Below are 13,941 nucleotides of genomic sequence, written 5' to 3'. Positions count from 1 at the left end.
CAACCCCAGGCAGTGCTACAGGCTGGGGGCAGAGTGGCTGAGAGCAGCCAGGCAGAGAGGGACCTGGGGGTTGTGGTTGACAGCAGCTGAACATGAGGCAGCAGTGTGCCCAGGGGGCCAAGAAGGCCAAGGGCATCCTGGCCTGCAGCAGGAAGAGTGTGGCCAGCAGGAGCAGGGAAGTCCTTCTGCCCTGTGCTCAGCACTGCTCAGGCCACACCTTGAGTCCTGTGTCCAGCTCTGGGCTCCTCAGCTTAGGAAAGAGGTTGAGCTGCTGGAAGGTGTCCAGAGAAGGGCAAGAAAGCTGGGGAGGGGTCTGGAGCACAGCCCTGTGAGGAGAGGCTGAGGGAGCTGGGGTTGCTTAGCCTGCAGAAGAGGAGGCTCAGGGGAGACCTTCTTGCTCTCTGCAACTCCCTGCAGGGAGGTTGGAGCCAGGTGGGGGTTGGGCTCTTCTCCCAGGCCCCCAGCAGCAGAACAAGAGGACACAGTCTCAAGCTGTGCCAGGGGAGGTTCAGGCTGGAGGGGAGGAGAAAGTTCTTCCCAGCCAGAGAGATTGGCCCTTGGGATGTGCTGCCCAGGGAGGTGGTGGAGTCCCCACCCCTGGAGGTGCTCAGGAAGAGACTTGCTGGGGTGCTTGGTGCCATGGGTTAGTTGATCAGATGGTGCTGGATGATAGGTTAGACTGGATGATCTCAAAGGTCTCTTCCAACCTGGTTTATTCTATTCTAATATCTTCAAGCATAGGAAGAGGTGTGGCAATATTGAGAATCAAAGAATCATATGATCAATAAGGCTGGAAAAAACCTCAGAGAGCATCAATTCCAAGCTGGCACCCAACACCTCCTGACTAACTAAACCATGGCTCCGAGTGCCACGGCCAGTCCCCTCTTGAACACCTCCCTGGGTCACCCATTGCCATGGCCAACAGCTCTTTCTGTGAAGCACTTTCTCCTCATCTCAGAGGCCTTACTCTTCTCAGCACCTCTGCTTCCCCAGGCCTTTTCTGTGAGCTTTATTGTTTCAGTCCTTGACCTTGTTCTCAAAGTGAGCAAAATAGAGTAGAATAGAAGAGAAATTAACCAGGTTGGAAAAGAACTTTGAGATCAAGTCCCACCTCTCCCCCAGCACCATCTGATCAACTCAACCATGGCACCAAGGGCCTCAGCCAGGCTCTTCCTCAACACCTCCAGGGATGGGGACTCCACCACCTCCCTGGGCAGCACATCCCAATGGGCAATCACCGTTTCAGTTGGTGATAAGAATTGACCAGAGGTGTGTAGCATTCCCCTTTGCATCACCCACTGGCAGATGACACAGCAGAGCAGCCAAGAGATCCACAAACCAGTGGGGGATTAGAACAAAGGTTTGGGGCTTTGCTGGTTCGCTTTGGGTCCTTTGTGTTTTGGTTGGGGTGGGGTTGGGTTGGAACTGGATGATCCTTGGGTTCCCCCCCAACCCTAACAATTCTAAGGTTCCCTGAAGCATGAAGAATCTTTGGGATTGCTTTTGCCATTCACTCCTTGAGATGCTCTTCAGCAGGTGTCTGGGGTGGCCTCTCCACTGTGGGTACCGCCAGTGTCACGTGCTGCAGGACACTTCTGCTCTGCTGCCCAAATACAGAACAGAATTCAGCCTCAACTGTCTGTGCAGTCATTGAAGAGCAGTTTGTGGTGCATGTGTGGATTGCTGCAGCTGGCTGAGTCATTCCCCAAGCTCAACTTTGTGATTAAGTGTATCCTCCAAGGGGTAGAGTTGGTGGTGGTTGTTCTTAATGGCATTCTCTTCTGCTTATGCTCTCCTTCCAGAGGCGGCCATCCCTACCTGACAGGTCTTGCAGTAGCTGGTGGAGCCTATTACCTGGGGCTGGAAGGAGCCATCATAGGACCAATCCTCCTCTGTGTGCTGGTGGTTGCTTCCAACATTTATAGTGCCATGTTGGTGAGTCCAACTAATTCAGTGCCCACTCCAGCACAAGCCTCGTGGCCACTGCAGAGTCAGCGGTAAGCTGCAAACGTCTTCAGTGTTTGCACTGGGTGAGGCCCTTGGTGCCATGGGTTAGTTGAGGAGATGGTGCTGGCTGATGGCTTGGACTTGACCATCTCAGAGGTCTTTTCCAGCCTGGCTAATTCTATTGTGTTCCCACTATGTTTAACATGGATCAGCCTGTGGAGGCACAGAGAAGGTGTGCATGAGCTTTCTGTGTGAATGTGCATCTGCAGCTGGATGTGATGGAGGATCCCGAGGGGATTCAGCTAGCCTGTACTCTAAACAGGAAAATCATGCTGAAGGAAAATGCTGCCTGGAGCTTGTAAGCTTGAAATCACAGAATTGTCTGGGGTGGAAGGGACCCCAAGGCTCAGCCAGCTCCAACCCCCTGCCATGGGCAGGGACACCTCACACCACAGCAGGTTGCTCACAGCCACATCCAGCCTGGCTGCAAACACCTCCAGGCATCAGGAGGAGGCTGCCACCACCTCCCTGGGCAGCCTGTGCCAGGCTCTCACCACCCTCATGGGGAACAACTTCTTCCTCACAGCCAATCTCAATCTCCCCACTTCTAGTTTTGCTTCATTCCCCTCTGTCCTATCACTCCCAGACACCCTCAAAAGTCCCTCCCCAGCTTTTTTGTAGCCCCCTTCAGATACTGGAAGGCCACAGTTAGGTCTCCTCAGAGCCTTCTCTTCTCCAGACTGAGCAGCCTAAGCTCCCTCAGTCTGTCATCTTGAGGTGCTCCAGCCCTCTGCTCCTCCTCCTGGCCCTTCTCTGGACACCTTCCAGCCCCTCCAGACCCTTCCTGGCACAGAGGCTCCAGAACTGGCCCCAGAGCTGCAGCTGTGGGCTCAGCAGAGTGGAGCAGAGGGGCAGAATCCCCTCCCTGGCCCTGCTGGCCACACTTCTCTTGCTGCAGCCCAGGCTCTGCTTGGCTCTCTGGGCTGCAAGTGCTCCCTGCTGGCTCCTGCTGAGCTTCTCCTCCCCCAGCACCCCCAAGGCCTTTCCTCCAGGGCTGCTCTCCAGCCAGTCCCTGCCCAGCCTATAGCAGTGCTTGGGATTGCCCTGACCCAGCTGCAGGACCTTGCCCTTGGTCTTGCTGAACCTCATGAGTTTCAATTTGTTAGCAACAGACATTTGTAACCACTCAACTGATTGGAGTCTTACTTTTTCAATCATCCCTACCTCCAGGTCCCCAAAAGAGAGTCCTGAGGAGATCAAAGCAGCTGCAGAGTGATGAAGGTGCTGTACTGCTCCTGCTCAGCATGAGAGTTCCCAAGACCCACGGCCTGCTGTTCCTGGGGGCAGTGCCCAGGGAAGCATTCCTCCTCAGACACCTGCAGGCCTTACCTCGCTGTGCACTTGGCCTCTTCAAGACAGACTGTCTACTTCCCGTGGCTTTGCATAGTAAGAGACAGTTCAGCTGCCTTGTGGAAGACCTTGGAGCTGTGTCTTCATGAGAAGGGTAATGAAGAGGACGGTTATATCCACTGGAGTCATTCTCTTAGCTGCTGAAATGACTGACTTGGCTTCTGTCTCTTGGGTCATTTGTGTTGGGAAACTGCAGTAGCTTTAAAGGAAGCTGATTCCTAAAGGATTGTATTCCCAGCCTGGTGGGAGGAGGAAAGAAGGAAGGTGCAAACCACTCAGTTGTTAAATAAAAGTAGGATAGAAGTCTCTGCTCTCCTCCAAGTGTCTCTGTAGGGGCTTTGGCTGTCACCTGTGACTCATAACAGCACTTTAAATAGTATCCTCTTACATGCCCTGCAGTGCTGTTGGAGGCTGGTGTGTTTCTAGGGTCTTCCTGACATTAGCAGGTGTGCAAGGTGTGCAAGGTGAGGCTTCCTCATGTTGGAAGAGGAGGATTCACTGCAAGAGGTTAAATCTTGCCCTCGTTTGCAAGGGCCCATGACAGCGTTTGGCTGTTGGGCCACTGCCCCAGTGGAGCCTTCAAAGGCCTTGGCTGCTCTTGGGGCAGAAGGGATGAGTGACTGTCTTGTCTTACTGCCAGTGATAGGAACTCGAATGGAGATTGTTCAGTGTTCCTGTTCAGATGCTGTGGCTGAGTTCAGCTGACTCTTCCAACACGAGGATTTCCAGAGAGGAAGGGGAGTGAGCAGGGGTTTTACTGCAGTGTTTTGCTTTGGGTTTGCTGTGTTTGGGTTTTCCTTAGCCCCTGCAGGACTCCAGGCAGTTACCTTGGGGAGCTGTAGCAGAGAGCTTACACATTTGAGATATATTTTGATAATAAAGAGAGTTCTGAAGTTCCTGCAGTGGTGTCTCGCTGAGGGCACAGGGTCAGACTCGTCGCCTTGTGTAACTCTGCTCGAGCTCCAGTGACATTTAAGGCCTTTTGTATTGATTATTGATTAATACTTTGACACCAGGGATCCTTGTGAATGGATCCTTTTGAAAAATAAGTAGTGGATTTTGGGGTAGAAGTTTCATACTTGCACAGCTTTGTCACAAGTGTGGTGAGGCTCTGAGTACCAAGCAGCAGATGCACAGAGAATCACAGAACCATAGAACCACCAAGGGTGGAAAAGACCTCAGAGATCCTCCAGTCCAACCTATCACTCAGCACCTCATGGCAACTAAACCATGGCTCCAAGTGCCACATCCAGTCCCCTCTGGAACACCTCCAGGGATGGGGACTCCACCACCTCCCTGGGCAGCACATCCCAAAGGCCAATTACTCTTTCTGGGAAGAACTTTCTCCTCCCCTCCAGCCTAAACCTCCCCTGGCACAGCTTGAGACTCTGTCCTCTTGTTCTGTCACAGGTTGTCTGGGAGAAGAGCCCAACCCCCACCTGGCTCCAACCTCCCTGCAGGGAGTTGGAGAGAGCAAGAAGGTCTCCCCTGAGCCTCCTCTTCTGCAGGCTAAGCAACCCCAGCTCCCTCAGCCTCTCCTCACAGGGCTGTGCTCCAGACCCCTCCCCAGCTTTCTTGTCCTTCTCTGGACACCTTCCAGTGTCTCAATGTCCTTCTTAAATTGAGGGGCCCAGGACTCAAGGTGTGGCCTGACCTGTGCTGAGAACAGGAGCACAAGGACTTCCCTGGTCCTGCTGGCCACACTCTTCTGATAATGTTGTGACAATGCCAGTTCAGGCTGGGTGCCTCCTGTTGCTGCCATGTAAGCTGCCCCTCTGCTGTCAGTGTCCAACCCATTACAGTGGTCACAGCAAACAGCCTCTTTCTTCCCACAAATCCTGTGCCCTATCAATCCATCTGCAAAGTCATTCTCTTCCTCTTTCTTCCCTCTCTGCTCCTGTGGGGGATGCTCCCTATGGGGCAGCAGTGTATTAGGCCTAATGCCAGGAGGAGAAGGGGTTGGGGCAGTCTCAGACCTGGCCAGCCTGAGACCAGCCTAGCAGGGGTGGGGGGGGTAGGGGGAAGAAAGAGTCCTGGGGGTTTTGGGTGTACCCTCAGGTGGGGAGAAGGGAAGTGTTGGGGGCCTTTGGGGTGCTGTAAGGGACTCTGGATGCTTTGGGATATCTTTGCCACTGTGCTTTGTGAATTTCTGTAAAGCACCACTTGCTTTTCCTCTCAAACTTTCCATCACTCCCAGTCCCTGTGTGAGTCTCATTCTTTTGTCCCTCTCGGGGCAGCAGAGGATCTGTCCAGCCCCAGTCCAGGACAGAGCAATAAAGACTGACTTCAATAAAAAGATGCCAAAAATCTGAACATTGTGCTCTTACTCTCTTTTGGTTGGAAACTCAGTTGCTCTCCACACAGCCAATGGTGGAGACAGCACTCAGATGTTGCATGTGCAACGGGACGGATTTGCAGCTCATCCAGGGTGCAGGCTTGTTTGATTTTAAGGATGATGTGACTTCTCTTCCAGCCATTGGGGTTGAAGATAGGGGTGAGGGGGCTGGAGCACAGCCCTGTGAGGAGAGGCTGAGGGAGCTGGGGTTGCTTAGCCTGCAGAAGAGGAGGCTCAGGGGAGACCTTCTTGCTCTCTGCAACTCCCTGCAGGGAGGTTGGGGCCAGGTGGGGGTTGGGCTCTTCTCCCAGGCAGCCAGCAGCAGAACAAGAGGACACAGTCTCCAGCTGTGCCAGGGGAGGTTTAGGCTGGAGGTGAGGAGAAAGTTCTTCACAGAGAGAGTCATTTGTCATTGGGATGTGCTGCCCAGGGAGGTGGTGGAGTCCCCATCCCTGGAAGTGTTCAAGAGGGGATTGGATGTGGCACTTGGTGCCATGGTCTAGTCATGAGGTCTGTGGTGACAGGTTGGACCTGATCTTTGAGGTCTCTTCCACCTTTGGTGATTCTGTGATACTGTGAGGCAGCTGCCAGCCTGCCCAGGGCTCCGCAGCCTCTCGCGGCCGGCGCCGGGCGGGAAGCGGCGCTGGGGACGGCGCCTGGAGCCCCGCGGCTCTGCAGGCTGCGGCCGGTGCCAGCCCCCGGTGCCGCTCTCCCTGCCTGCCCTCCCAGCCTCCCCCCGGAGCGCTCTCCCAGCTCTTCCTCCGGCCCCAGCTGCGGCAGCTCCATCGCCTGCAGCTGCTGCGGGGTGCGGAGGGCCACACTCCCTGCGCTGCTCGCTGCCTGCCTTCCCACAGCAGCTTGCACCCAGCTAGTGCCAAGTGCCCAGCATGGCACCTCAGCCCCTCCCCCAGCCCTGCACAGCTCTCCCCCAGCCCTGCACGGCTCTCCCTCGGCCCTGCACAGCTCTCCCTCAGCCCTGCTGCTGCGGGAAAGCCTCTTCCTCCCCAGGCACCTAAGCTCTGCCTGACCCTGCTGGAGTTGCTGCTGGCACATTGCTGCAGCCCACCCACAGCTGCCCACACACCAACACTCCCTGGGGGCTGCTGCCAGCTGTGCCCAGGCCCCAGCCTGTCCCCACTGAGGGAGGGCACTGAGTGGGTCTCAGCCATAGGCATGAGCTGGGTGGCTGCAGAGTCCCAGCCCCAGGGAGAGAGGAAGCCATCAAGGTCTCAACATTTCACATGAGCTTCCCCAGGTGGTTCCCAGCATGAGGCCTCCCTGGCTGCTCCTCAGTCCCTTGGCTGCTGCCTTCCCTGATGCTCCCCCTCTGGGCACTGGGCACTGGGCTCAGAGCCAGCTGCCACCTCGGGGCCAGCACTGCCGGCACAGCTGCACCCCCAGCACTCAGTCCCCTGCTGCTGTCATCTGCTTCTGCCCTCTTGCCCTGACCTGCAGCAGCCACAGACACAAAACCAAACGCTTGGGTTCTTGTTCTTGTTGTTTATTGTTGCCACTTCACTCCTCTCTCTTGCTCCTGCCAAGTTCCTCCTCAGCTGGACAGCTCAGGCTCTGTGCCACCACCCCAGCTGCTGCCACCTCAGGGCCTGCTGCCACCTCAGGGGCCCAGCCTGGCATGGCCTGGCCCTGGCACCAGGGCACGGTGCTACTCTTGCTGTGCCCCTGGCCTGCAGAGGGCCTGGAGGCAGCCCCTGTCTGCCTGCTCAGCCCCTTGCACATCCTTCTGCAGAAGCCTGACCCCAGGCATGGGCCAGCTGGGGCCTGGCTGGGGCCAGCTGGGCTCTGCCCATCGTGCCTGAGGTCTGCCCAGAGCAGCTCAGGCAGTGACTCCTCCACCACCTCTGGCACCAGTGCCTGGGCTGTGGCAGTCAGAGGGAAGCTACAGCCTACAGCTGTGCCAAGGTGATCGGTGTCCATGGCTGGGGCAGCTCTCTGCTCCACATCCCTCTGGGGGCCAAGCTCTGCAGATGCAGCCCCCTCCTCCTCCTCTGCTGGCACAGGAGAGAGAGGCTCTTCCTGCAGGGCTGCCCCCTCACAACCTGTGGCACTTGCAGGGAGGTCTCTCCTGTTGTCCTTGTCAGTCAATGCCACTTCTGCCTCCTGCCAGGAAAGGGCCCCTGGATCCCTCCAGCAAGCTCCTGCCTGCAGGACCTGATGAGAGCTGCTTCTGGGAGAGGAATGGGGCACAGAGGATGGCTGTCTGCTTCTTGTCCATGGGTGTGGCAGCTCTCTGCTCCATGTCCATCTCTGGGGCAATTGTCTGCTCCATGTCCATCTCTGGGGCAAGTGTCTGCTCCATGTCCATCTCTGGGGCAGTTGGCTGCTCCATGTCCATCTCTGGGGCAATTGTCTGCTCCATGTCCATCATTGGGGCAGTTGTCTGCTCCATGTCCATCTCTGGGGCAGTTGTCTGCTCCATGTCCATCTCTGGGGCAGTTGGCTGCTCCACATCCCTCTGGGGGCCAAGCTCTGCAGATGCAGCCCCCTCCTCCTCTGCTGGCACAGCAGAGAGAGCCTCTTCCTCCAGGGCTGCCTCCTCACAAGCTGTGGCACTTGCAGGGACGTCTCTGGTGCCCTCAGTCAGGGCCAGTTCTGCCTCCTGCAGGGAAAGGAAGATTCTCTAAAGGTCTCCTGGGTCCCTGCAGCAAGTTCCTGCCTGCAGGCCCTGATGAGAGCTGCTGCTTCTGGGACAGGCATGGGGCAGGGAGGATGGGGATGGGCATGGGGATGGGGATGATGAAGCCCCTCACAGCAGGCAGAGGATGGGGAGTCTCCCTCTGCCCTATCCCGTGTGTCCCAAGTGCCCTCTCCTTGGCGTTGTCTGAAGGGAATAGAATATCGTTCACGCGCTTTCCACCCACTAGCACTCAGTTCAAAGAATCCGCGTCCAGCAGAGTAAGAGCTGACGCAGAGAAAGATTGCAATACTGCTGTGCATAGCCAGGAGCCGCCCGCGTCCCGCCGAGTCTCCATCTAGTGGCCAAGCGGTGGAACTGCACCCTTTGTAATATGAATATAGAGCTAGTCTGTAACTAGTTCAATTAAGTTATAATCATAACACTAAGCCACCTGTGGAATCTATTTCACGAACATGCACTAGAACATGTATAAAAGTTGGTGATTAATCGGTTATTAATAGTTTGATAATTAATAAAATTAATATTGTCATAATCCAAATTTCATATTCATAAATTTAATAACCTCTTCACCACACCATCCCGTGTGTCCCAAGTGCCCTCTCCCTGGCACTGGCACTCACCTGCCCAGCATCAGCTGTCCAGCTCCTGGCTGTCCTTCAGCTCCAAGGGCCTAGCAGCTGGAGCACTCTGCAAGAGAAGCCACAGAGAGCTCTTAGGTTCCAGGCCTGGGGGCCTTGCACCTCCTGCACCTCCCGGTGCGGCAGATGCCCCTGGCTGTGCCCCCTCTTCCCAGCCTGAGCTCACCCTGCCAGCCCCTCCAGGGGACAGCAGGGCCCAGGGCACAGTGCCAAGCAGGGGCTCACCCACCTCTGTCATCCATAGGGCATAGCTGACTGCTGCCCACAGCAGGGTCACCGCCGGTGCCACAAGCATTGCTGCATCACCTGCACTCAGCCCCTCTGCTGCTGCAGTCATCTTCTGCCCTCTTCTCCTGAGCTGCAGCCGGCACAGCCTGGTTCTGCAGAGAAATTGTCACCTTTTGTTGTCACTTCACAGCCTTCTCTTTTCTTCCTGCTCTTGCCAACTTGGTCCTCCTGAGGGAGGACTCTGTGTCACCCTGCCAGGGGACATACCTGCACTCTGCTGGCAGAGCCACTCTGCAGCTGCAGGTCAGCAGCACCAGGCTCCTGCCTGTCTCCTGCCTGCTCTGTGCTCAGGAAGTGTCCACAGCCCTTCTGGCCTCCTCAGGGCAGCTGCATGCCTGGGCCACGCTCCTGGCAGGCTCAGGGCTGGTGCCACCTCAGGGCCAGGTCTCATTCTCAGGGCCAAAGCCACCCCAGGGCTGCGGCCCGGCCTGGCCCTGGCAGCAGGGCACGGTGCTAGGCCTCCTGTGCCGTGGGGATGCAGCAGGCACAGAGGAAGCACTTGCGTGCCCTGCTCAGCCCCTTGCGTGCCCTGCTCAGCCCCTTGTGCAGCCTGCGGAAGAAGCCTGACCCGAAGCGGCGGCGAGCCGGGGCCTGGCTGCTGCCAGCTGGCCTCTGCCCTTCATGCCTGAGGCCTGCCTGCAGCACTGCCTGCTCCACAGCCTCTGCCACCACTGCCTGGGCTATAGCAATGAGAGCTGAGCTACAGCCGCCGGCCGTGCCAAGCGCTGCCACAGGACTCTGCTCCACAGCCACGCCTGGGGCAGCTTTCACCTCCAGGACCTCCTCTGGAGCAGCTGCCTGAGCCATGCCCAACTCTGGGGCTGCTGCCTGCTCCACATCCCTCTGGGGGCCAAGCTCTGCAGATGCAGCCCCCTCCTCCTCTGCTGGCACAGGAGAGAGAGCCTCTTCCTCCAGGGCTGCCCCCTCACAAGCTGTGGCACTTGCAGGGACGTCTCTCGTGCCCCCAGTCAGGGCCAGTTCTGCCTCCTGCAGGGAAAGGAAGATTCTGTAAAGGTCTCCTGGGTCCCTGCAGCAAGTTCCTGCCTGCAGGCCCTGATGAGAGCTGCTGCTTCTGGGACAGGAATGGGGCAGGGGGGATGGGGATGGGGCTGATGAAGCTGCTCATGGCAGGCAGATGATGGAGACTCAGCTCTGCTGCTGCACACTTGCTGCCAGGGTCCCTCCTGCACCTCCCAGTGCAGCAGATGCCCATGGCTCTGCCGCCCCCTCTTCCCAGCCTGAGCTCACCCTGCCAGCCCCTCCAGGGGACAGCAGGGCCCAGGGCACAGTGCCAAGCAGGGGCTCACCCACCTCTGTCATCCATAGGACATAGTTGACTGCTGCCCACAGCAGGGTCAGCGCCAGTGCCACAAGCATTGCGGCTGGACAGGAGCGGCCCAAGCAAAGCAGGGACCTTGGGCTGCTGCTCACCGCTGCCTGTGGCACAGCTGCAAGCCTGCCAAGCGCTCAGGACCCTGGGACAGGATCTGTGTCCTTCTCCCGGGAGTGCTGCCTGCTGCTCAGGCTCCAGTCCCACAGAGAAGTCCTCTCCTGTCGGCGTTGCCTTCGCGCTCCCCAACGGCGTCTCTCGCACAGCCACCAAGCCAGGCTGAGAGCCAAAGCTGGCTGGGGCAGAGTGCAGCCCAGTTCTATACCCATCCCTGGGGGGCATTGTGACCTCAGCCACGGGACACACCCCTTGCCCTTCAGCCCTCCACCATTGTGATGTCACCCAGGAGCTGCATCCCCGGCCCTGGGACACCATGGAGCAGGCCCCAGCCCGGTGCCCACAGCAAGCCAGAGCTGCTGGCTGCTCCTCAGTCCCTTGGCTGCTGCCTTCCCTGATGCTCCCCCTCTGGGCACTGGGCTCAGAGCCAGCTGCCACCTCGGGGCCAGCACTGCCGGCACAGCTGCACCCCCAGCACTCAGTCCCCTGCTGCTGTCATCTGCTTCTGCCCTCTTGCCCTGACCTGCAGCAGCCACAGACACAGAACTGAGGTAATGGTTGTAACAAGCAGTGTGACAATCTGGCAGTGTAGGCCTAGAGCCTGGCATGGTGGCAGGCCGTGCCCAGCATGAGTGCAGAAGTGGCTGGCAGTACAGCAGAGCAGTGCTGTGCCCGCAGTGTGTAACCAAGGCAGGGCACTGGTAGCCACAGAGAGCTCTCTTGCAGTAACAGGACGCAGACCTGCATCAACCATCCCGCCTGTTAGCCAACAATCCACAGCAGCACAGTGAGTGCTCACTCCTGAGGGGCCAATGAAGCCCTGCCAGCAATGCCCCCAGAGCCTACAGAAGCTGTAAAGTCTTTCTTAGTACACACTTCCCCTGTGCACTTCTTACCAGCTGTCAGCTCTGTCTGCTCTGTGCTCTGCTTGCCTTACAACAGAAGATCGCCGAAGCAATAAAGGAACAATAGCAGATCCTATTGATCAGCCGTATTGATTCCCGTCTCCGTCATCCACACAAAACCAAACGCTTGGGTTCTTGTTTCTTGTTGCCACTTCACTCCTCTCTCTTGCTCCTGCCAAGTTCCTCCTCAGCTGGACAGCTCAGGCTCTGTGCCACCACCCCAGCTGCTGCCACCTCAGGGGCTGGTGCCAGCTCCGGGGCTCTGGCACTTGCAGGGACGTCTCTCGTGCCCCCAGTCAGGGCCAGTTCTGCCTCCTGCAGGGAAAGGAAGATTCTGTAAAGGTCTCCTGGGTCCCTGCAGCAAGTTCCTGCCTGCAGGACCTGATGAGAGCTGCTGCTTCTGGGACAGGAATGGGGCAGGGAGGATGGGGATGGGCATGGGGATGATGAAGCCCCTCACAGCAGGCAGAGGATGGGGAGTCTCCCTCTGCCCCATCCCGTGTGTCCCAAGTGCCCTCTCCTTGGCACTGGCACTCACCTGCCCAGCATGGCGAGGGCACACCTGCCCAGCATCAGCTGTCCAGCTCCTGGCTGTCCTTCAGCTCCAAGGGCCTAGCAGCTGGAGCACTCTGCAAGAGAAGCCACAGAGAGCTCTTAGGTTCCAGGCCTGGGGGCCTTGCACCTCCTGCACCTCCCGGTGCGGCAGATGCCCCTGGCTGTGCCCCCTCTTCCCAGCCTGAGCTCACCCTGCCAGCCCCTCCAGGGGACAGCAGGGCCCAGGGCACAGTGCCAAGCAGGGGCTCACCCACCTCTGTCATCCATAGGGCATAGCTGACTGCTGCCCACAGCAGGGTCACCGCCGGTGCCACAAGCATTGCTGCATCACCTGCACTCAGCTCCTCTGCTGCTGCAGTCATCTTCTGCCCTCTTCTCCTGAGCTGCAGCCGGCACAGCCTGGTTCTGCAGAGAAATTGTCACCTTTTGTTGTCACTTCACAGCCTTCTCTTTTCTTCCTGCTCTTGCCAACTTGGTCCTCCTGAGGGAGGACTCTGTGTCACCCTGCCAGGGGACATACCTGCACTCTGTTGGCAGAGCCACTCTGCAGCTGCAGGTCAGCAGCACCAGGCTCCTGCCTGTCTCCTGCCTGCTCTGTGCTCAGGAAGTGTCCACAGCCCTTCTGGCCTCCTCAGGGCAGCTGCATGCCTGGGCCACGCTCCTGGCAGGCTCAGGGCTGGTGCCACCTCAGGGCCAGGTCTCATTCTCAGGGCCAAAGCCACCCCAGGGCCGCGGCCCGGCCTGGCCCTGGCAGCAGGGCACGGTGCTAGGCCTCCTGTGCCGTGGGGATGCAGCAGGCACAGAGGAAGCACTTGCGTGCCCTGCTCAGCCCCTTGCGTGCCCTGCTCAGCCCCTTGCGCAGCCTGCGGAAGAAGCCTGACCCGAAGCGGCGGCGAGCCGGGGCCTGGCTGCTGCCAGCTGGCCTCTGCCCTTCATGCCTGAGGCCTGCCTGCAGCACTGCCTGCTCCACAGCCTCTGCCACCACTGCCTGGGCTATAGCAATGAGAGCTGAGCTACAGCCGCCGGCCGTGCCAAGCGCTGCCACAGGACTCTGCTCCACAGCCACGCCTGGGGCAGCTTTCACCTCCAGGACCTCCTCTGGAGCAGCTGCCTGAGCCATGTCCAACTCTGGGGCTGCTGCCTGCTCCACATCCCTCTGGGGGCCCAGCTCTGCAGATGCAGCCCCCTCCTCCTCTGCTGGCACAGGAGAGAGAGCCTCTTCCTCCAGGGCTGCCCCCTCACAAGCTGTGGCACTTGCAGGGACGTCTCTCGTGCCCCCAGTCAGGGCCAGTTCTGCCTCCTGCAGGGAAAGGAAGATTCTGTAAAGGTCTCCTGGGTCCCTGCAGCAAGTTCCTGCCTACAGGACATGATGAGAGCTGCTGCTTCTGGGACAGGAATGGGGCAGGGGGGATGGGGATGGGGCTGATGAAGCTGCTCATGGCAGGCAGATGATGGAGACTCAGCTCTGCTGCTGCACACTTGCTGCCAGGGTCCCTCCTGCACCTCCCAGTGCAGCAGATGCCCATGGCTCTGCCAGCCCCTCTTCCCCACCTGAGCTCACCCTGCCAGCCCCTCCAGGGGACAGCAGGGCCCAGGGCACAGTGCCAAGCAGGGGCTCACCCACCTCTGTCATCCATAGGACATAGTTGACTGCTGCCCACAGCAGTGTCAGCGCCAGTGCCACAAGCATTGCGGCTGGACAGGAGCGGCCCAAGCAAAGCAGGGACCTTGGGCTGCTGCTCACCGCTGCCTGTGGCACA

General features: G+C 58.5%; 1 protein-coding gene and 2 long non-coding RNA genes across 5 annotated transcripts in view; 1 reads left to right on the top strand and 2 right to left on the bottom strand.

The window, feature by feature from the left end:
- TMEM245 (transmembrane protein 245) overlaps positions 1 to 5,670 on the top strand; it is a 63,457-nt gene extending 57,787 nt beyond the window's left edge. For all 3 annotated transcript variants that reach the window (XM_068147747.1, XM_068147745.1, XM_068147746.1), the window contains 2 exons: positions 1,803 to 1,997; positions 3,178 to 5,670. In XM_068147747.1, coding sequence (XP_068003848.1) covers positions 1,803 to 1,997; positions 3,178 to 3,223 — 241 coding nt within the window. In that variant the 3' untranslated portion in view covers positions 3,224 to 5,670. The remainder of the gene's footprint in view (positions 1 to 1,802; positions 1,998 to 3,177) is intronic.
- Positions 5,671 to 7,078: 1,408 nt separating this feature from the next.
- On the bottom strand, positions 7,079 to 9,811 carry LOC137445748 (uncharacterized). Its single transcript, XR_010988475.1, has 4 exons — positions 9,482 to 9,811; positions 9,216 to 9,366; positions 8,969 to 9,035; positions 7,079 to 8,309 (listed from the first exon to the last, which is right to left on the bottom strand). It is a non-coding gene; the product is annotated as an uncharacterized lncRNA (long non-coding RNA).
- A 36-nt stretch (positions 9,812 to 9,847) lies between these two features.
- On the bottom strand, positions 9,848 to 12,708 carry LOC137445749 (uncharacterized). The gene is made up of 4 exons (XR_010988476.1): positions 12,436 to 12,708; positions 12,165 to 12,255; positions 11,618 to 11,941; positions 9,848 to 10,261 (listed from the first exon to the last, which is right to left on the bottom strand). It is a non-coding gene; the product is annotated as an uncharacterized lncRNA (long non-coding RNA).
- Positions 12,709 to 13,941: the final 1,233 nt, after the last annotated feature.

The sequence above is a fragment of the Melanerpes formicivorus genome, unplaced genomic scaffold (assembly GCF_026170545.1).
Source record: "Melanerpes formicivorus ecotype bairdi unplaced genomic scaffold, bMelFor1.0.p_v2 SCAF_15, whole genome shotgun sequence".
In the NCBI taxonomy this organism is placed as follows: Eukaryota; Metazoa; Chordata; class Aves; order Piciformes; family Picidae; genus Melanerpes; species Melanerpes formicivorus.
Note: the sequence above shows the minus strand (reverse complement) of the source record. Positions and strands in the feature narration are given on the sequence as shown.